Below are 22,548 nucleotides of genomic sequence, written 5' to 3' on the forward strand. Positions count from 1 at the left end.
TTGGCTTTGCCCGAGCGCTGCCCTTATCGGCGCTTTCTGCCTGGCGAGTCCGCCTTACTAGTAGGTTAACTAGCAGGGGTCCGTAACAACTTTCTAGAAAATTTTCTAGAGAATTCTCCAGAGAACTCCCTAGAGAATTCTACAGTAAATTTTAATATTATTATAAATTATATTAGTATCAGCACGGGACAGACTCCGTAATCATGATTATCTAGCTGTAAATTATTGAGAATAATATAATACTCTGTTATATATAAAAGAACTAAATAATATTTTAAATTTAAATTAAAAAAATATTTTTTTAATTTAGATTAGAAAAGATACTTTTAACTTAAATCAGAAAATATTATATTATAATAATTAATAGAAGATATACTTTTAACTTAAATCAGAAAATGTGCTTTTATATTTCTAAAGATTTCAGTAATATTATATAAATATATAATCTTAGTAAGCCTATTGAGCTTATCTCAGAACTAAAAGTTTAATTATAATAGACTCGCCCGGCTTAACAGAAAGCTCGAAGCTCGGCGGATGAGCTTTGAATATTTAAAAAAGATTTATAAGTCTTATATAAGCAGGCTCGGGGTCTTCTTGGCACGAGCCGAGCCGGGCGGTCCCGAGCTTTTCGGGCGAGCCCTGCTATGTCTAGAAAATACTAATAAGAACAGTACTCAGATAAAACTAAATTATTATTTAATATAATTATAGATTATTATCACGACGCCCAGAACAGCTATATATTATATAAGTATAGTATATAAATAAGTATATAATATATAGTATACTATCTTAATCTATAACTACTATACTGGTATACAGCAGACCCGATGGTATATAATATAATATATAAAGAATAGAATATATAAAAATATTTTTTTATATATTTAATTAATTCTGTTCTTCGTGCTTAATATAATTATCTTTAAATAACTATATATTTAAAAGCTTAGTTATAGAATACTTATCTATATTTATTTATAAATAGCTGTATAGTACTATTCAGTCTTACTTCTCTTCTCTTATCTATAACTGAGTTATCTTTTAAATAGTCATCAACTGATATCTTCTTAATATAGTTCAACGGTACGTATACCAATGGGGCTAAGCTAACTGGGACAGGGAAGCGATCCTAGGGTTTGACACAGGGGTCCGTAACACCACTACAGATAAAGATTGAAAGAAGAAAGCTAATATTAATAATAACTTTGCTAAGTATAAATATATTAAACTTGATAAAAATATATTAAACTTTCTTTCTGCAAATACTTAACAGAACATGTCAGTAGAACAGGGATTAAGCAGGGTTGCTAAATATAGAGTATTGAGATTCAGATAGTTCGGCCGAGCTTCAAGTGAAGAAGGATGAACAGGATGAAGAGAAAGCAGTGAGAATACTAAATCCAATAAATAAAAAAACTGGATAAATACTAATATATAACAGAAGGGATTCGCTGGTAATCACCCACCCAACTACTAATCTCCCGGCATGTGGCTTAAGTACGGCTGAGCGGACGGGAAGCCCTGTTCTCCACACCCTATGGTCGTATGTGCTTGTCTTCTCTTGCGAAAGGCTTAGATCGCAAGATTGCAACATTGTAGGGCTGATCACTGGATGATTAGTGACCGTGATCCCAAACTGATCTCTTATGGATCGGTAGTGGTGGTATAAAAAAAGGATTTGCACATGACCGATGACACTTAGGAAAGCCGTGGTGAGATATCGAACGCCCCTGGAAATTTTTTCATCATACTTGAATGCGGTCACACTGGCTATCGATTTGGATATAGCTGTCTTTGACTCTCGCCCTATGATAAGGCGGGAACGGTAATGCTCTATACCCATATGCAATTTATTGCCTCGAGTACATTAGGGCAAAGGCAATGTTCACTTCGGGCCTGGCTGCCGAATAGACTGTTCATACCTCACGGCGTAAGACATGAGACAAAAAGCAGGTATCCGGTCCACTTGTCAAAGTAGAAGTAGGCAGCTCCGAATATCTCCTTTTCGAAGTTATGACGTCCGTGGTCTTTGCATATGGTGTTCTTGTCGTCACTACTGCCGCGTGGTACTCTTCCCTCAGTACTGTGACCATTATATATATGCGTCGATAATCATCGCGCGTGATACAGTAGGTGTAATGTCTCTCATTGGTGCAGAGAAGTAATTAGTGTGGACGACTCAGTTCTTGGCCTGCTGTGGATAGTGGCTACCAAGAAAGCGTAGATAGTCTTCTTTAAATGTACCATATGCCGAGGCGCTTGGATCTGATGCCTCATTGAAGACTATTTCTTTGTCTGAAGGCTGCATGTAGCTCCCCCCTTATGCGGCGTCTGACCTTTAAAGAATATCACAATAGTTGGTCAGGAAAGTAAATACTGTACCCGAAAACGTATCAGCCAGTGAACCACAGTGTGCCGAGTGCCAGATTCATCGCATCAAGGTCGTAATCCGCTTCCGAGTGTTTGGCGCTTGACGGCTTCAAGCCGGCCTCTGCGCCGAAAGAGATAAACCCGGATTTCGCAACGCGATTCGGAACTAGAACCCATTATAACGCAACTAATGGATGAGCTGGCGGGCATCCACAGTGCTGGATAAAGTAGTCACGGATGGCTTTTCTTGACTATTGGGCGGGAAGCAGATTGTCTGTAGGAGGGCCGTACGGTCTAATGCCGGACTGTGCCAAGAACGACTTAGGTTCGATCTTCATATATATCATGGATGTGAAGATGGCTGTTTCCTAATCAGTTCCTGGTAGCTTTCGATCAGCCAAGAGCATATTTCCCACGTTGTCGTTGTACATACCGACTAGATTATGGGTGAAGAGACTTCTAGTTCATATCATATCCTTCGTATCGGAAGGTCTTTTATGTGTTCAAGCCTATCGGTGGCATGCTCGTATGGGTTCGTGGCGTTCGGGCGGAGTCTGGGGATCCTTGGGACCATCTCCGAGGAAGGTATTCTATCGATTTTTGCAGACTGGTACATATCCGTTGGCATAAGGAGCAAACTCCAATGCGTCCAATCTATGGTACCAAGACTTGGTACCACAGAGGCATCGTTGCTACTACATTGTATATATAGTAGGTGCTTTTGTGTCCACGTCTTTAGCACCGATGCCCAATTATTTGCGTGAATAGAACTCTGAATTGCCACTGTGAGTCTGACCTTTCATCTTTCTGCAAAGGCAATCGGTTTCTCTTGTGCACGGCATGCACGACCGAAACCAATAAATAGGTAATTCTCCCCATTATGCTCTTGAAATTCAATCGCGGGTCAATCGGAACTGGTCAGCGCTCTGTCTGTTGTTCCATCTAGCTCTTTGGGGAGACCATGTAGCGCGACGCATTCGCCCTTGCTCTCTCGATCTGCTGTAGAGCAAGTTAACGACGCATAGGATGAGAAGTGCCTCCTCTGTCTGAACCAAGCAAAATCGAAGTCACAACCGAAGAGTTTATGAAGTCAAGTCGAGCCGCTGAAAGGGCGATGAAGCACTGTTGAAAAGGATATAACCGAGTTACATGGCCGTAGTTGTCGGTTGAATAGTTGAAGCCGGAACCTTCTTGAGTGCTTCCTCCGACTTCTCTCTCGCTCTATAACATATCTGCTATAGTTTGACGATGGTCTGCTCACCGTCCAAGACCATTGAGCCTTCAGGCACGTATCTGGTTTGTTCGGATTTCTTTGACCGTTTATAACGAGATATCGACGGGGCCATGGATCAGATCGTCAACTGAACTTTGTTCTTGGTCTTATCCGCACGGGGATGACTACCAAGGTCGGTGCGGTATGGCTGTTTCGATCGCCGGATAGGAATAGCCTGTCGTGTAGGTGTAGGCTGTGGCCAAAATTGAAGTGAGAGAGCCGAGGATGAGATGTTTAATGTATCAGACATATTGGTGGCCGGAACAGGTCAGGGAGCACATGAGCTGGTTCACTTGCTCGAACCAGTCGTCAAAGCTGATAACTCAGTCACAGAAAGGTGGGAAGTATCTGGCCGCGCGGCAAATATTGTAAGCGATACCATGTAGTAGCAGCGCCAAGCCGATTCGTAGTCCTCAGTCTGACTAGCTCTTGTCCTCGGAGGTTCTTGAGAGAAAAGCCAAATGACTATGACGGACCAAAATGATCTTCGCACTGCACGACTCGCAAGGCTTGCCTGATTCTTTCTGAAAGACGCGTGATGCTTGGCCGATGCTTGGAAGCTGCCATGTATATTCTTGGATCGAAACATAGATCAATCACAGGAGGCAAGGCAGATGAGGTGGTTGGCTCGGTCATTCCGAACCCCAGAACGAAAGTTTGTACCAGAAAAGCCGACCGGCCCAACACAGTGGTGCAATGCTGTTGACGTTGCTCTACTGATGCAGTCAAGATGACAATACCAAAGTCTTCAGTCCTGCCGTGCCGGCTCAAGTAATCCACAATGTATAGCCCATGACTCCGTGATAACCAGTGCGTATAATGGCATGGCGTTCGATAGCGGATTCAAAAATCAAAATTGGCAGCAAAAAGCGAGATTATAGTCTTGTCGTCGCTGTCAAGCTGAATACCGAAGCGGTTTTCAGTGACGCCAATGACGAAATGTTATCGTAGCTTGGAAAGCCTAGATGTCCGAGTTCATCGATCGAAGCCTTTTTGAGAGGGGGAAGTGCGAGTCTTGCCCAACATCCTGGGCAGTGTATAGCAAATCTCCAAGTACGCGAAGCCGCTTCTTCTGCCTTGACTTGTGCTGACCGGAGGGTATGGTGACATCAGAAATTGATCGTTCATGAAACTTCCACGAGTAGATGCGTACCGATCCAACTGCTCGGTTGACCATGATACTGGGACATGATGATTCAAGTCACGCCACGCTTGTTTCATGACATCTCCTCCGTATAGCAAGCGGGAAGACCACGTAACAATCCTCTGCTTGATGGGAGTGTAGACGTCCTCTCATCAGCATGGCAGATGCCCTTCAGCATTGACTTGCACGTGAGCAACTGAAAGGTGAAATTCAAGACAAGGCACGAAGAAAGACGCAGTGGATTGTTTCTGCGGTAGCAGCATATCCTACTGCCCAGATATGTATGGGTCTGGTACCAAAAAGCAGCCCCATCAAAGAGCACAAGAGTCCGAGAAGCAAAGAGGAAGAAGTGATAGAAATATAAAATGAGATAGCGTGTGAAAATATCAACAACACGCAGGACAAAACGGGAATAGCAGTAAACCAGCAACACATATTTAAGCGGGTCCTGTGCAAAGTGGTGCCGCAACAGCGCGCAGTGTGCAAAAGTAAAGCTCCCAGATACAGTAAAAAGTGTGAATCTCTTGTGAGGAGATAAGGACATGATCCGAGGGGGTGTATATACAGTGATGAAGAGGTAAACTGCCTTGCACCACTAGCCATGAGATATAGACGCAACCGTTAAGAAAAATGAGATACTTTGGGAGGTGTCATTATGCCCTCTATACTCCATCGGGCTGGAACATTGCTTTTTTCTTGTCCTTCTCACTGCGTGAGGGAGAACTCAAAGATATATAGAAAGAAAAATAAGAGAGATGAGTTGCATGAGAGAGATAGGAGAGGAAGAGAGAAAGAAAGGAAGAGAGGTAGAATGGGAAAATATTTATACCCAGCAGGAAGGCCTCTTCAATGGAGAGCCCGTCACTGGATATAGCTTCGTGAATCAGTAGATGCGAATTTGTCAGAGGCGTGACTGAAATGTCTACGTGACTGAGATATCCGTGAAGCAGGCTTGATATTCGTCACTCGAAATGCGTGACTAAAGACGGGATGTACCGCTAGATTCACGAAGAAGCCCGTATTCATTGCGGATACGTCACTACGAAACACCACGAGGGCAAAAGTTACAGAATTGATGGAGAAAATCAATTCCAGTCATCTGATCATATTTTCTCTATTGCTCCTAAACTCAAGGGGTGCCTGGCGTGTTACCAAGGATAGATCTATCTCCAGCCTTCAACAACATGAAACTTGGGATGCCAAGGACACTTTACAGCAGACCTCGATACGGATGATCGGGCATAGGACAGAAATCAGGATAATGTGATCTATTTACAGGCTTGGATGGCCATACAGGCCTCATATGGACTATCAAGTTGTGATCTAAAAATCGCTGGTTTCTCAAGAAGCCTGCGTCGATACTGCAGACATCGACCGTTGATCAGCACCCGACCTCGACAGGATTTATCGAGCGCATATCGGAGAAACTGCGAGTTGGCCCAAGCTCCAGCATTCTTCTGGAACATCGTATCGACATCTCTAACGTAGCCTAAGCAATCCGCACAGAATGCCACATTTTCACCGGAGCCTGTCCAGGCTTTAGATAGCGCGGCTGGCGCAACATTAGCATACTGGTAGGAAGACGCGAAAAAGAGTACATACCCCAGCTCAAAATCACTATGCCGACAGCCACTAGGGCGACTGGAATAAAACGGACCCTCATTGCGATGGGCACGGGCAGGCGTGGATCCGGAAAAATGAAAAGGAGGAGCGATGGATGTGGCTGCCTGGTGGCCTGCGCTTGTGCCTGAGGGTCAGGGGCTGTTCTAACCGCTTTGGGCTAGCCCCTAGTCGGACCAGGCGATGGCCATTGATGGCCGTTTGGGCGAGAGAGTAAGTGGAGGGCTGTGAGATCATGCAGTGCAGCATCACGCAGGAAGGCTGCCACTGGAGCAAAACTGCCTTGGCCAATCCAGCCAGTGTGCAAGCCGCGACGGTAGGGCAGCAGCTACTGCAGAAAGCAACTCCTGGGCGCGGTCCTCTACGAACCAGTACCCACGAAACAGGTATAACTGGGCACAATATTGCGCCAACAAGATAAGTCCAATCGGGCTCTTATCCAGGAGAAAGCCTACGAATTCATCCCGCACGCTGATCGGCCACATAAAGATTATCCCACATTGGGCAGGCTTTTCACACACCTGCAAACGCCAGAAGGCTTTTTCCAAACACTCCGTGGCCTGCTGATAAATGAGTCTCTCCTGCTCACTGAGAGGTTCTGATGCGATCAACTTTCTGATTGCATCTATTTGATTGTCCAGTCCTGGAAAGTGCAGAGACTGGATTTGGTCCCTTTTGTCGAGTTAGCTTGCGCGAGATTACAGTCTGCGGGGGAGCTTACTGGGACGGGCCAGGGTCGGATCGAAAGTCTTTTAGAAACAATGGCGCCAGAGGACCGTTTTCAACGTGCGACATAAAAGGATGAAGGGTCATGATCCCCCTGCACAAGTTGAAAAGGCGGATGATACTTTCCAAGGGACGGCTATCACCCAGATCGGTCGGTGCTCCACAGGTCCAAACCATGATTAGACTTGAGAAGCAGAAGAGTGCCTCACAATTCTGTTTGTTAGGGTTCTGTAATATTATCCGGAATGTTTGCAGGCCCAGTGCCATGTGGAAGTTGGAGCTGTTGAGATAGTGGCTGTATCTTTCGGGTCTAGTGTAGGCCAAGTGCAGGGCCGACAGCGACAAGATGCCATGCATAAGGAATTCGTACGAATAGGCAATTTTCGGCACTTCAATCTGCCAAACATCGCGGATCGCCTCCCGATCTGACAGAGTCTTTGCGGCGTAGATACAGTAATGGTGCATCAGTTCGGGGTCCTGCGCGCCCCACTCGCGGAGGAAAGCAGACGCATCCGCGACCTGATGCTGAAAGGCGGCAATGGCATCGTCTGTTCTCGACGAAACGGTCGGCGACTCGGACAATTTGGCGGACTGCGTACTGGGATACGGCTCGGGTTTGGCTGGGCGACGTTCAAAAGTGCACGTCAGGTGTCGTTTCACGCAGTTGGCACATGGCTGGGCTTCATCGCACTGTGGGGATCAGCGGAAATCCCAGGCTGGAGAGCGGGCAACACACTTTGACTCGCCGAGATTTGCATTGGTCGCATCCATTCCGGGACTTTGTATGGGTTCGTCGCGGAGGCATGTCGGATGAAGTCTAGACTAGACAGACTTCCACACGATCCCGAGATGAGTGGTGGTATAGGCATCGGAAGTTACTGCGAGGAATGGGAGACATACGACAGACGAGAACGGAAGCGAGAACGAAAACGAGGCACGCGTCTCGGCAATGAAGATTTCGATCGGGTGGAGAGGCGGTGGATCCCCGATTCCTTTCAGTCTCCGCCCACCCCAAAGATAGCTACAACGCAGAGTGGGTGGTTACTTTATTACTTGTTCCTATTCTCCTGCTTATGAAGGTTTACACTGTAAGCTCAGACGGCTTGGGAAATTTCTGCAGGCTAGCCTGGAATACGTCTTGCCCCCACCAAACTGAAATAAACTTGCTGGGGAGAACACTCGCCAACCAATGGCCTTCATGCAGCAAAGCGATAGCAAAAACGAGACAATTATTTGAGAGCTCCGTGTCATTTAAAGACGCGTATACTATCATAGGCAGATGAGAATAGTGCTGGGTCTAAAAATGGAGTCTATCGAGTTTGATGACATAAATTAATCATATATTCTTGAAAGTATGCCAGGTTGAGCAGAAAGGCTGTCAATCAACGAAAGAGCTGGACAAGCAGTCATTAGTCCATCGCATAGCAGCCCTTTCAGCAAGGCTCTTGGAAACTGCTTTGAGAGCACCTGTTTTGTCTATAGAAAGGGTTCTCCATGCCCAATGTCTTCTTCATACGAGCTTTATCGCTACACCCCGTCCTTGGGGGCAGCAATCCTCTTCATAATATTGTTCATATTCATAACAGCATACCATGCCTATCAAATGGCCCAGGCGCGAGCCTGGTATTTTACCTGCTTTGTGCTGGGCGGAATATGTTCGTGAAGCCACCTGCTGAATTTCCGGCTTAAGCTGACTTAGTTTATAGTCCAGATAATCGGGTACATTGCACGTGCGTTAGCGCATAGCAACACCCAAAGCGTAACCATATACGCTATACAAGATATCCTGATTCTACTCGCGCCACCTCTCTACGCTGCGACAATCTACATGACCCTTGGGCGGCTTATTACTTTCCTCGACGCAGAAAGGCAGAGCCTTGTCCCAATCAGGTGGCTTACAACAATCTTCGTTACCGGAGATGTACTATCTTTTCTTCTGCAGGGAGCTGGTATGATATACGCTTGATGAATATGCCTTAATTATACTAATATAATGCTAGGCGGCGGCATCATGGCCAGCGGCACTCTCAGCGGAATGACCACCGGTGAGAACGTTGTTATGGGCGGACTAGCTGTCCAGCTCATCTTCTTCAGTGTCTTTGTGATAGTTGCGACACTTTTCCACTTTCGTATCCATCAGAACCCTACAGAAAAGTCGTTGTCTACGTGCATTGCGCGTAGTGGTTGGCGCAACCCAAATTGGGAGACGACCATAGTAGGTTTATATATCGCCAGCATGCTGATCTTGATTCGGTCGGTCTTTCGCATGATTGAGTATGCTGGTGGGAATTATGGGTATCTTATGAGTCATGAGGCTTTCAGCTATGTCTTCGATGCGGTGTTGATGTTTTTTGCGATGGTTGTGATTAGCGTGCTTCATCCGTCTAAGGTTCTGGGTTCGGGCAAAGCGGAGGAGATGAATAAGAGGGAGAGTGTGCAGTTGCAGAGGTTATATTCTAGTTGAAATATCCACTGAATATATTAGTATGGAATTAGGTATTCAGCGCTCCTTCGTTTTGTTTGCTCCCGCATCTATTGTGATCTGCACTTGTTGAGAATACTAGAACGGCTGGCCAGAACCATCCCATAGAATGACCACGCCATTCAATACAACCACAATTCCTCACTCATCTTGATGATGAATTGGTAGAATGTAGTCATCCCCACTTGATTCCCGATCGTAGTGAACTCTTCTTCCCACCAGTGCATAATCGACCAATATCACCATCTACATATTCAATTCATGTAGTGACTTGACATTGTATTCATGCAGTCTAAGTAATCCTTCGGCTGGTCTGCTTCTCTTGCTCCCCCGATCTCAATTATTTCTTTCATTCTGCAGTACACATCAAGAACCAACGACTGCATCAACTGGCAAATAATAAATCTCCTTGCTTATGTGAACTGTTCTATATGCATATATTGAGTCCTACGACGCACTATTACTAAGTTGTTGTTCTCAACATTGTCAAGTATGCATTCCTACTGGTTGCGTCTGCTGTTGAAACACCAAGCGCGAACATGAGTCGCATGATATACAAAGTCCTCACCACTCTTAGAGAGAAAATGCATCGCCGATATACTGATTATGCTTGACCTCAGATTGTATGCTTTTAGAGCCCCATTACTGTGACCGGTTGGGCCACTGACCTTCTACTGAAAATTGAGAAGCTCAGGTACACGGTTGACAAGCAAAATATCTGTGTTTAATATTTCTTACAAAAAGCTCTCAAACCGGTTTACTTAGACGGAGCTAGGAACTGCCATATTCAAACCTAGAGCTTCTGATGGCACGAACTTCGCTGAAGAAGCTGATATTATACCAAAGTACATACCTTGAACTACGACAGCCTGCTTAGCTCATACAAACCTTCCCTATTACCGATTCAACATGCTCAACCTCCAAGATGCGGAAGATAAAATAAAGATTTTCCAGACAGCCGGCATCAGTCAGGATCATAACCTTTGAAAAGACTACCCTAAAATAATGTGGGACTTACCGTTTTATGGCTTCGCAGGAAGAAGAAAAACTCTGGAAAAGGCATCTGCAGATAAAAACGTATGAGATGGTCTTTTAGAATGACCTGAAAACATCAGACATTACGACACCTTGAACTTGCAACCTTTCTCCGAGCAACAGGGTTGCCTCCATGCAATGCTTCTATGAACTCCGAAACATACGAGTGCACAAGTGAAGGACTTCTAAGACGGGGTCTATAAGCAGATTCCCCTGTTTACGTACAAGTACGAATTGCGATTATGAGACACATGAGATATTGGCCGATTGATCAGCTCTTCTACTACGCATAGTTTCGTTTGGTGGCCCCATAGAAGCAGAGATGGCGATAAATTGTAAGATTTATCCATTTTGCATCTGGCTAGGACTAACTCATATATTTAGTTTTACTTCTTTCAACGGCACTCTGGTCCGAAACCAACTCATGAAGAACGTTATTGATAATGCAAATTTGAGATAGATTCTACGTCAACTAACCACCGATTAACATTGCTTCGGAGATCAGATCATGCCATATTCCCGTACCAATCGCTCGATAAACCTAGCGAGCTATCCGTGCAGGCATGACATGGAGTTTCTGATGTGTTTTTGTCAGGATCCTGGGCCGAATCACTCCTTGACCAACAGACGCGTCGGAGAGCTAAATATACTTGTGATGGCGGAAGTATCCGCCCGAACTGGTGATATGAATGTAGAAATTCTTCTCCCAATGGCCGTGGAGAAAATGACAAACAAGGACTATATCCGTCATTGGCTAAGAATTGCTGCTTTATGCTGCCAGATTCTCCTGCGGCGTCGAAGGTAAAGCCTATAATCTTAGTATACTTGGAAAAGAAAGCTTCATGTTTCTGACTATTGTATAAACAATAATGGGGATTTAATCGGCCCGCTATACAGATGAATGGCTGACTTTAATGGCCCGAATACTAACACCAGGGCTGAAGAAGGCACGCTTCTTCAATTGTCATTCAGACACCTCTTCAGTACTTCCTACTTCAACATGGAGCCACCCACAAATGTCCGAAAGCCCATACCTCTTCTAGATGAGCTGTCCAGGGATTTCGAGGTTGCCTAGCAGGACGCCATAATTGCAATCAGCAGTGCCTCTTTTACAGTTGCTGAACATGGCATTCTGCATCGCTCGCTCCGAAATCACAATTGGACATTTCCCTCGCTTGAGATGCAGTCGATTAATTGTCCTACATAGAAGCCCAAACCCACTACATCTATTCGGTACGCTTGTTTCTTTCTGTCCTCTTGAAGCAAAACTCCGGTACTATGCTGCTGTTGAAACGATCTCAAGCACCACTGGAGACAATTGAAAGGGCCCCGCCCAGGATTCTTGATTAGTTGGTGTGCTAATGCACCATGTAATAGTACTACTCCCCGGCTAGGGATAGGGACTGGTGTCAGGAGTAAGTGCTAATGCCTTCCAGTCAGCACAGTGAGGAGGCCTTAACGAGTAATACTCAATACGATGATTAAGAACGATAAAGACCACCGTTTTTTCATTGTTTGAAGCGTTCTCAAAGAGATTCAACTACACTTTCGATTGCTTTTCAGTGGCTTATTGCTTATGACAAAAAAGAAATCGGTAATTAAAGTCTTATTTGGGTTAAATGATATCTCGATAACAGTGCCACAAAGATATTGGCGCTCAGAATTAAGATTCTTACCTCACCATAGGCTGGGATAGAAATCTTGCAGCGTGAAGAGAAAGTATGAGAAAAGATAATACTCAGTTGAGTATGATAATTGTGTGCCATAAATGATGGAGTATCTTCGGACTGTTGCCACGAAGGGTCCAATCCAGCTGGCTGGACGCATTTGACAAGACCAGCAACCGAGTTGAGCCAATATAGCAATGATTGGTATTTAGACAAGAATGCTTAAAACAATAACAAGACAATGGCTCTGGCATCCGTTTCGTGTTAAATTCCATACTGCCATTGGCAAGCACACCTCCCGCTTGTTTGTTTGTGCCACTGGCTACTACTAAATCGAATAGAACTTTTCCACATTATCATCATCGTCTAATGTATTGAGAAGGCGAGAGATAGATGCAACATCAAACCAAATCGTGGTTAGAAGCTGGTTAAGGATGAATAGTGGTGGGAGACCTAAAACGGTACAAACGGAGTAAAGAAGGGAGATGTCAATCATGGAGCTAAAGCGTCTACATACCGTGGAGGCTGGGATAGAGACAAGGAAACCTGAACCAGTTTAGCAGTTGAGATGCTATTTTATTTTTCACTAATTTATTCACTTCCGATTATGCATACGCACTACAGAGTCTGGGTTGATTGACTGCAACTTTGCAAATATCTTTCTCGACAAATCCACTACTGTATCTGGCCACTATCGAAGGCCTAGACCATAGTAGTCCATGCTCAGCTGAATGGGGCACGGATATATTTCCTTAAACGCAAATGCGCATGCATGATGATTGTTACAAACCGCCGATCAGCTCAGCTCAGCTCAGCCCATCGACGCACATCGGCAACCATATTATCTATTGCTGCTTTGGATGGACGGATTGCCTCAGCTCGTTCCGCTGACAGTGTCCCAATGCAAATCATGGAATTGAGCAGAGCGGCTTATCGGCGAATCGCCGGCAAACACGAGGATAGTCTGCAGTAGTGGCCGCCTCATGTATGCAGCATGCAAATATTACCCTTTAGGGGAAGATGGTATGCGACGAATCAACTCTAGCAATTCATGTGTCGTGCTGTTATGGAGGTGGATGAAGGGTGCTTCGGCATTAGGGGTATGCTTGGTATCTTGCGTCTCTGACGGTTCAGTTTATAACCAGGGTATCGCTCTATCTTTTGTTGTCACAGGCTTCGACTTTATTTGTCATTTTCTGGATTTAAATCTTCTTTCTCTACTTATCCACTATCGTTCTTCTCCGAATTCAAAAGAGCTTCTACAACCACAATCGCGATGGCACCAACACACGCAGCTACTTATAAGTTACTGACACAGGGCTCATGTACAGAACAGCAGTACCATACAAATCACTGCATTCATCTCGACAGGCCTAGAGAGCCAGAGAGTCACAGTGAAAAAGTTGAATCCACATTGAAGGAAGTGAATACCCTTCTCCTCGTGGAAGAAGAGGGGCGAGAGGGCAGATTGGTGCGTAACTGCGAAAGAGAACTCGTTTGCCTCCCGAGACTCTGCGAACGTTTTCTACTCGATCATGCTTTGACTGTTCACAGAAACTGTTGTTCCATGTCGATCCAGAGGGCATCCTTCACAGTAAAAGGATTTGGCATAGTTGGGGTATTTCAGAGACAGGGGAAGATCAAGGGCCAGAGTTGGAGTCAGTGAAATTGCCCATCGGAGATTCTCGTGAGCTTGGTGGCTGTAGCACTAGGAATGGTGCAGTCATCTTCTTCGAGAATATAACTGGCAACCTGCAAGGCATCAGTCTCTCTGAAGGAAAATGGACCCTCCTGGAGCCTATAGCATGCGGGAGGCAAGAGGGAAGTCCTTTTGGTGTGCTGAGGGTATCAGATGAGATAGTCGTTGTGTTTTACTGGCACACGGACAAGGGTCTGCACCAAATGACGGTGGAATTGCAGACCAATGTTTACTCCGGTAAGCTCGACATCCATGGCGAAGAAGGAATTCCTCTTCTGCTTGTTATTATGACACCAGTCGAGGATTGTACTAAGGTTGAGAAGACAAGGAGGTATCAGGCACCAATTTCGCGACGCATCAAGACTTTATGATCAGTGAAGAGGAGGAGCCGGGAAATTACACGGCCTTCTTCATTGTTAAAGATTCTCCGCGGCGGGCTTTGATTGAAGTGAGCCCGAATGGGGAGAAGCTGGAGGCGTCGGAGAATGACTGGGACTGGCAGGGGATGTTTCAGCCAATTACATTCGCAGTAGAGAGCGCCGAAATTGACGAAGGGCAAGAAAATTGAGATAGCAAAGAGGCAACCGTGGAAGTGAGCTGAATATTAAATGCTTAATTGATTGGTGCTTTATTATCGATCGGTCGCGACACGTCGCCTTGCATCTGCGAACCGCGACACAATGCATTAGTCTGACGCTATGCACCCACTGACCGCGATCGAATTCGTCGCATTGGGCGCCTCCTAAATTTCCCCCCAAAACGTGAGGCAGGGACAAGTGCTATCCCATGTTCCACCTTCATCTCTTGCTTCCCACTTGCTGGCCTCCAATTTGTGTGGAGGGAAAACCACTCACTTGTAAAGATGACTAGGATTCGCAAGTCACACGATGACTATACCCTTGGCTGGCTCACTGCTCTTCCACTTGAAAGGAGCGCGGCAGAAGCCGTGCTGGATGAAACACATGAGCCATTGAGAGGTAGTCCCGGGGATGGAAACACATACACGTTAGGTGAGATTCAGGGTCACAATGTAGTAATCACTTGTCTCCCGTCCGGGCAGTATGGAATCGCCACAGCTGCACACGCAACATCACGGATGAGGATCTCCTTTCCTAACATTCAGTATGGGCTCTTGGTGGGAATTGGTGGCGGGGTACCCGACTCCTCTCATGCTGACATCCGACTTGGGGATATCGTCGTCGGGCAGCCCACCAGTACTCATCCGGCAGTGGTGCAATACGACTTCGGCAAAAGTGTCGATGGTAAATTTCAACGCATAGGCATGTTGAATCCACCTCCATCAGTGCTACTATCTGCACTTTCCAAGTTACAGGCGAACCACAAGAATAAGAGGTCCAGAGTTGCTGAATTCCTCCAGAAATTGGGGGAATGCAATGAATTATTCCATCATCCTGGCCAGGAACAGGACCGTCTTTTCAACCCGTTCTACAACCACGAGAAGGATGCAAGGACCTGCGCAGATTGTGATCAAACGCAAGTTATCACGCGGCCAAAACGGTCTTCGACAGACCCAGTCGTTCATTATGGGGTAATTGGGACGGGGAACCAGGTCATAAAGGACACCCAGATGCGGCAGAGGTTGGAACAGCAAGAACAACTCCTATGCTTTGAGATGGAGGCCGCGGGAATGGTTAACGAAATCCCCTCTCTAGTTATCAGGGGCGTATGCGATTACTGTGACACGCACAAGAACAAGCACTGGCAGGAGTACGCAGCGGCGGCGGCGGCAGCCTATGCAAAAGATTTTCTCTCGGTCCTTTCCCCTTATGCCTATATAGGTACGCGACCTACAAAACCTAGTATTGTCTGGGAGAGCATGCAAATAAATTAACTGACCAATCTTATGTCTCAGGAAACCGCTTTAAGCTTACTATGAACCTGAGCGGTGTACCTGCCATTTGCGATTTCGTGGGGAGAAATGCCGACTTGGAGAAGCTGGCAAGGCTGCTGCTGCCAAATGCGTCAACCTCGCAAAAGATTGTGACCCTTCACGGATTGAGTGGTATCGGCAAGACCCAGTTAGCTCTTCGATTCATTCAATGTCACAAGGAGGATTTCACTGCAGTATTTTGGGTCAACGCACACACTCGCGAGAGCATAGTACAGTCGTTGGCTTCGGTACATTTACCGCAATCTACGGACGCCCTCACGAGTGATCACCCGACCCACGACGAGGAATTGGAAGGAAAGGCCATGGATGTCATTTCATGGCTCAGCCTGAGGGAAAATACAAAGTGGCTTCTGGTGTTTGACGGAATGGCTCTTGACTCAACCGAGGTCCAGAAGTTCTTCCCTACGTCAGACCAGGGTTCGATTATTCTCACGACACAGTTTGCTAATACTCAAGAATATGGGCACCCATATCGCCTTTCAACGCTTAACTTTGATGATTCACTGAAGCTCCTAACACTCAAAACGGGCCTTACAATTAGCGCTAATATACCATCAGGTAGGGTATCGTGAATTGTTCGGTGGCAAAGGGGGAGGCTAACTTTTCAACTGCAGATGTTTATGACCTCCTCGATCAATTAGACGGACACCCCCTAGCTATCACCTTAGCAGGATCTTTTATAAGTGAGACAGGTGCCACCGTGTCAGAATGCTTGCAGCAATACTCAAGCCTGTGGCACAGACATGAATCACAGATCCCAGAATGTGACCTACCTTTCAGCCGTAACATAAGCACAGCATGGATGCTTCCTTTTGAGGAGATCAAGAAGAGTCGTCCAATCGTCTTCAAAATGCTGCTTTTGCTTTCCTGTTTTGACCAACGGGACATTTGGCCCGAACTCATCAAAACAGGCCTTCGAGTTGGGAATCCGCCATCGTGGTATACCAGCGTTGCCTCCAGCAATGACGAATTTTATCAAGTAATGGGTTATCTTCTTCGCCTTGGCTTACTGGACAGAAGGCCATCCCAAAATAGTTACTTCATGCATCCGGTGGTGCAGAACTGGTGTCAAGGATATCTCGCTCAGTACGACAAAAACGAGCTGGTATCTATTGCTTTGGGTTCGATTGGTCTCTGCGTTCCTGAAAAAGATGATTCAGAAGCTTGGAAATGGCAGAAGCGTATTATACCCCATGCTGACCGTATATACCAACTGTCGCAAGGTGATCTGGCTATGCAGCCATGTCTCGGGTTAGCAGATTCCAGCAGAAGACTTGGAGACTTGTTCTTGCAATACGGCAAGCTGCAGGAAGCAGAGGTCATGTATAAAACAGCACACGACTGGTATCGGAAGCTGGACCCTCTAAGCCGAGAGCTCCTTGTAGTCCTTGATAGCCTGGGGCTCGTTTATCGAAACCAGTCCAAATACAAGGAGGCGGAAGAGATCCACGAAAAGGTGCTGGCAGACAAACAAAACAGAGTAGGACCAGAAGATCCGTCCACATTGGATACCACTCAACATCTCGCCGAACTATACTCGAGCCAAGGAATGCTGGAAAAGGCAAAGAAGATGTATGAAAGAGTGCTAAGTGGAAGGACAAGCATGCTGGGCCAAAGTCATCCATCAACTCTGAGCACGATGGATAAACTAGGAACAGTCTATCTAGGCTTAGGAGAACTGAACGATGCTATGGACTATTGTCAGCGAGCTTACCAAGGTTACCGAAAGCACCGTCTCATAACCGCGATGATGAATATCACCAACAATATCGGCCTCATCTACTTGAAGCAGGGGCGTTTTGTAGACGCCGCAGCGTACCACACTCAAGTTGTGAAGGAACTCGAGGCAATCCTTGGAGACAACCACCCCTCTGTATTCAATGCCATGGAGAATCTGGGTCTTCTCTATACCAAACAGGGCAAATTTGACGAAGCCAAGAAACATCTCTTCGAAGCTTTATCCCACAGGAAGCGCGTGCTCGGCGCAGAGCACCCTTCGATCATAACTACCAAGGACAATATAGCACGTCTGTATGTCTCACAGGGCAGGACTGATGATGCTGAGAGAGAGTACAAAGAAGCTCTGGAGCTAGCAAACAGGACGCTTAGTTCTAATCATACAAGCACCTTACGGCTACTCAACAACCTGGGTAACTTGTACTATTCGCAAGGAATGTTTCGGGAAGCCGAGAACAACTATCTTCAGGCCATGGCTGGCTATGAGGCGGTTTTAGTCCCCACTCACACCTCCAGGTTATCTGTCATGGTCAATCTCGGCAATATCTATAAGTTACAAGATAAGAGAGACGAGGCTGGACAGATGTATAGAGGAGCCCTTGATGGCTACAAAGCCACAGTGGGTGAGAGCCATCCGACTACGCTGAAAGTTGAGAACAACCTCGGACTGCTCTACTTCGACCAGGGGAACTTTCAAGCGTCGGAGAATATGCTCGTTCAATGCAAGAAAAATAAGGAAGAGTTGTTCGGCTCCGATCATCCTTCTACCCTGGGAGCGATTGACAATCTGGGTTTCCTACGATATTGTCAAGGCCGGTTCAAAGAGGCAGACGAGCTGATGGAACAGTCCTTAACTGGATGGCAGAAGATAGGTCACCGCCAGCACATTCTCGCGACACAAATCAACCGAGGAATGGTATGGATTGGTCTGGGCAGATTTGACGAAGCAGAGGAGATCCTTAAACAAAGTCAAGTTCAAGCCCAGGAGCTCCTCGATCCAGACCATCCGTTCATCGCCGAAGTCACTCACAATCTTGGTGTATTATCCTTGGAGCGAGGTGCAATTCACGAGGCGAAAAAACAACTCCAATATGCCCTCGACAAACGAGGAAAGATATTCGGTGCAAACCACACGTCTACCCTAGAGACATCCCTCAATCTCGCCAACTGTCTCCGCACTGCCGGCGACCTAAGCCAAGCGAACGCAAAATACATTGAAATAACACACTCTCTAAAAGCAAACGTCGGCCCAAACCACCCCTCAACACTCCAAGCGCAATGCCACTTCGTGGCCCTCCTATTAGACGAAGACAGCGCGACCAGCATAACCCAGGCCGAGACCATAATAACCCCCACCTTAATTGGCTTACAGTCAACCTTCGGATGGGATCATCTCTTCACCGCACGAGCCATAGTCCAAATGGCCAGACTACAGACCAAAAAAGGTCACTTAAGGGAAGCCAAAAAGCTCTACTCGAAAGCGTATCAGAGCTTCGAGAGCACGCTGGGTGAAGAGCACCGGGAAACTGTGTCGGCGAGAAAGATGTTGCACACTGCGAGCTCGCAAGTCAGTCAGATGTATCGACGATTGATCCTGGTTGCATCGGTTCCTCTCTTGGTTGGGATTTGCGTGAGACTGGCAAAAAAGATTCTGAATCGGTCAACGTTTGTCGATGGGTTGTTGCGTAGGGTGTTTGCTTTGATGCGAATTCGGAAACAGAGGGAGAGACGGTGATGATGATGATGACGGCATTAGGCAGGGATGTATTATATCTTGATATCGTGGTTTTCACGACATGCTTTGTTCTAATAGTGGGCTGGTAAAAAAGAAGGGTTAATTCTGCGTCTGTTCTTATATTTATATTTATTTTTGATGCCAAGCTTTACTTGACGCATTCAGCAAGTCAGATGTACTACTTGATGGGAGAGAAAATGGAAATGAAAGAATGAAGACAAAGAAGATAGAGTGATATTCAACGCTGAATAGGAAGGGTGGTATAACTAGTATCAATGTGTGCTACATTGCCCTACTACTTAGTAGTACTTATAAATATATCTAAAAATAACTTGTTCAATCAGATAGGGTATAATCATCATCGTGATGTTTCCTGAACAATCAAGCAGAGAGTATAGGTCATTGTAGGTTCCCCTACATCGTATTCAACAAGCATTATGATAATAAGTACTGGACATGACGTGGAAAGACGCTTAATGAATGGGCTCATATCACATGATCAAGGAGAAAAGCCCCGATATCCAAAACAGCCGACACCAGACACAAAACAGAGATTCTCACACGCTATGTCATTCCGGCTTTTGTCCATACACGATGTGCACTTTCGTGTACAAGTGGTTATTCAAGTCGCGCAACTCCTGTTTCATGCCTGCCACAAACACTTCGATCTCCGTTCGTTCCCAACCCATCACGCGCGTGAACAGCGCGTAGCAGTATGGGCCAAGCGCCTCGAACATGTTGACTTGGTGATAGCGACCGAGATCTTTCATCTTGGGGTCCTTGGGCCAGGGGCTTTGGGGGAGCTGCGACCGTCAGAATGAATACAAGGGACAATGCGTCGAGAATATTACCTTGAAGATCTCTTCCCGGACATTGACAAAACCGGCCTTTTCCATCTTTTCCTTCCAGGTGTGCACACTGGCCATGTCCTTTCCATACTCCCGAGCGCAGTCATGCATATACACTATACCCTCCAGTAGATTCTTGGCCCGCAAATGTGTATCGTCATCCGAGTATGTGTTGACCTCCATCGAGGCGATTTCCATCCATCCCCCGGGCTTCAGATTCTCGAGTGCTTGCCGAAAGAGGTTGTCGACATCGCGAACGCAGCCCTCCAACTCCCGACCGTGAATATAATCGAACGGCTTGCTGTAGGACCATGGTTGCTCAAAATCATCGACTTCGAATCGGCAATTCGGCGGAATCCTGCACGGTCAGTGAGGGGGGACCTCCACAGCAGCAGCGGGCAACACCTACCAGGACGGTTGAATGGGGCTGAGATCGTTTCCTGCGTCATCCTGTCAGTGATCCATCATCCGTGGTCGCGTCGCTCATCGTACCGATCACTTCTGCCTCGGGATGCTCGCTGCCAGCCCGCATTAGCGTTATTATCCATGATCGGAGGGATCACATCTCCCCGCTTACTCGGCATAGTCAATCGCCCAGATTCCCGTGCCAGTTCCAATGTCTAGTACGCGCGCGGGATTCTTAATCGGCGCTCGGTTCAGCTCTCCCTTGAAGAGCATGCGATAGATGTGGTGGCTCTGTTCCGGTCAACCCTGGACTCGCCCGTCGGTCTCAGAATGCGCTGCGCCACTAACCAGGTCGAGACGATCTTGTTCTTGTTCATCATTGGGCTGTGAGATCAGTAGGGGCGATGGGGACACGGTCGATCGAATGGGCATACCAGGACGTATTCTCCCTCGTGATAGGAATGGTATCTGCGACCGTTCTGCGACACTTAGCCAAGGCTCGGAGGGTGGATGCGAGACGGATTCCTATACCTCATATCTGAATTGGTTAGTGGTCGCAAGGGTGACGGGACAGGGAGAACCTACGCATAGTTCATCGCACTGGACGTGATGCTGGTGGTGTAGCTGGCATCGCCCAGCCTGGATTGCGGTCAGCGCGAACCGTTGGAACCAGACGTCGGGTAGGTCGCGGGTAGGAACTTACGAGCCGGGATAGGTGGAGTCATTGTCGCTGAAGTTCTGTAGTGGTGCGGGGGGTGAGAGAGATTAGCGGGAAAGAGGAAAACAAAGTTTAAAGAGCAGAGAGGAGAGACAAGAGTCAAATTGAAGGTTGATTGTGATGATGGAAGGGGGATACGCACATCAGGTTCAATGACGCTGGAGTCCGGGGGAGGAGCGCGGTCGGAACACATGGTGAGTGAGCAGAGGCGATGACGGGCGGGCGATGCGGGAAGGGATGGGAAAAAAGTTAAGAGAGTCGAGTCGCTAATGATATCGTAATAATAAGCAACGGTGATCGGATCCCCCCACTAGCTTCAATCCCCAGAAATCAATCACCACCCTCTCTCTTCTTAAAATAAAAATAATATTGGTCGAACAACGAAACCAATGCGAGTTTCCAGAACACAACAAAAAGGGGAGAAGAGGGGGCCCGATGGAAGTTCCTTTTTTTTTTTTTTGCGCCCCCCAGGGCTAGACTGACTAGTAGTAGAAGCAACGAGAAAACAAGGAAGAAGTACCGGGCAGACTATTCTATTCCCACCGCACGATCAGATCGAGATTAGCACCGCGGGGACCCAATTTGTGACCTGGGGGGTGAAAGGAGTCCTTTACCCAGTACAGTAAGTAGTAGGGATTTAAGGTCTGACTTGACTCGTAAGTGGTGGGATATGCAGTGGTGAGATACTGGGAAGGGAGCAGAACATTCGAGGGAGGAGAAAGACAAGAATGATATTTCAATGGATGAAAATAGGTGGTGAAAGAAATAAATGGTAGGTTAAAAAAAAAGAACCAAAAAAAACAAAAAAAGGGCGTGCCTGCAGCCAACACCTTTAGATTAAAGAAGCGATGAACAGGGCCCGAGGTCAAGCTGGACAAAAAATCCATGCGCGATGACCGTTTTAACCCCCAACCATTCGTCCACCGGGGTCCAGGGCATGTAGTAGTACTAGTACGGAGTACTTAGTAGTAGTACTAGTCGTGTGTACAGTAGTGCCCGAGAGGACTATCTCTCGGGCTTCACTCATCGGTTGACCCCGTTCAGGGAGGGTCCTTTGGTTGACTGGCCGGTCGCTTACGGGATGCAGCAGAACAAGCAGATACTGTTGGTCCGTTCGGTTGGAGCAGGACTGACTATCCCTTTTCCCACTAACTTGACCTGGTCCGCCTATCGG

At 46.7% G+C, this 22,548-nt stretch overlaps 5 protein-coding genes across 5 annotated transcripts; 2 read left to right on the plus strand and 3 right to left on the minus strand.

Moving 5' to 3' along the window:
- Nucleotides 1–5,912: 5,912 nt before the first annotated feature.
- Nucleotides 5,913–6,603, minus strand: BDQ94DRAFT_93076 (uncharacterized protein). The gene is made up of 2 exons (XM_026776868.1): nucleotides 6,393–6,603; nucleotides 5,913–6,342 (listed from the first exon to the last, which is right to left on the minus strand). The coding sequence occupies exons 1-2, from the start codon at nucleotides 6,451–6,453 to the stop codon at nucleotides 6,059–6,061; spliced, it is 345 nt and encodes a 114-aa protein (XP_026621856.1). The 5' UTR covers nucleotides 6,454–6,603; the 3' UTR covers nucleotides 5,913–6,058.
- Nucleotides 6,604–6,658: 55 nt separating this feature from the next.
- Nucleotides 6,659–8,006, minus strand: BDQ94DRAFT_183124 (Zn(II)2Cys6 transcription factor; the record flags this gene model as incomplete). Its single annotated transcript, XM_026774336.1, has 3 exons — nucleotides 7,873–8,006; nucleotides 7,132–7,826; nucleotides 6,659–7,082 (listed from the first exon to the last, which is right to left on the minus strand). Exons 1-3 carry the CDS (start codon nucleotides 7,939–7,941, stop codon nucleotides 6,659–6,661), a joined length of 1,188 nt encoding a protein of 395 aa, XP_026621857.1. The 5' UTR covers nucleotides 7,942–8,006.
- Nucleotides 8,007–8,637: 631 nt separating this feature from the next.
- Nucleotides 8,638–9,600, plus strand: BDQ94DRAFT_183126 (RTA1 domain-containing protein; the record flags this gene model as incomplete). The annotated part of the gene is made up of 3 exons (XM_026774337.1): nucleotides 8,638–8,791; nucleotides 8,843–9,085; nucleotides 9,137–9,600. 3 exons carry the CDS (start codon nucleotides 8,638–8,640, stop codon nucleotides 9,598–9,600), a joined length of 861 nt encoding a protein of 286 aa, XP_026621858.1.
- Nucleotides 9,601–14,881: 5,281 nt separating this feature from the next.
- BDQ94DRAFT_183128 (uncharacterized protein) lies at nucleotides 14,882–19,429 on the plus strand (the record flags this gene model as incomplete). The annotated part of the gene is made up of 3 exons (XM_026774338.1): nucleotides 14,882–15,818; nucleotides 15,893–16,489; nucleotides 16,546–19,429. 3 exons carry the CDS (start codon nucleotides 14,882–14,884, stop codon nucleotides 19,401–19,403), a joined length of 4,392 nt encoding a protein of 1,463 aa, XP_026621859.1. The 3' UTR covers nucleotides 19,404–19,429.
- A 205-nt stretch (nucleotides 19,430–19,634) lies between these two features.
- Nucleotides 19,635–21,539, minus strand: BDQ94DRAFT_151240 (class I SAM-dependent methyltransferase). Its single transcript, XM_026767728.1, has 6 exons — nucleotides 21,242–21,539; nucleotides 20,829–21,194; nucleotides 20,744–20,769; nucleotides 20,661–20,691; nucleotides 20,255–20,609; nucleotides 19,635–20,206 (listed from the first exon to the last, which is right to left on the minus strand). Exons 2-6 carry the CDS (start codon nucleotides 20,927–20,929, stop codon nucleotides 19,973–19,975), a joined length of 747 nt encoding a protein of 248 aa, XP_026621860.1. The 5' UTR covers nucleotides 20,930–21,194; nucleotides 21,242–21,539; the 3' UTR covers nucleotides 19,635–19,972.
- Nucleotides 21,540–22,548: the final 1,009 nt, after the last annotated feature.

The sequence above is a fragment of the Aspergillus welwitschiae genome, assembly GCF_003344945.1.
Source record: "Aspergillus welwitschiae strain CBS 139.54b unplaced genomic scaffold BDQ94scaffold_41, whole genome shotgun sequence".
NCBI classification, from domain to species: Eukaryota; Fungi; Ascomycota; class Eurotiomycetes; order Eurotiales; family Aspergillaceae; genus Aspergillus; species Aspergillus welwitschiae.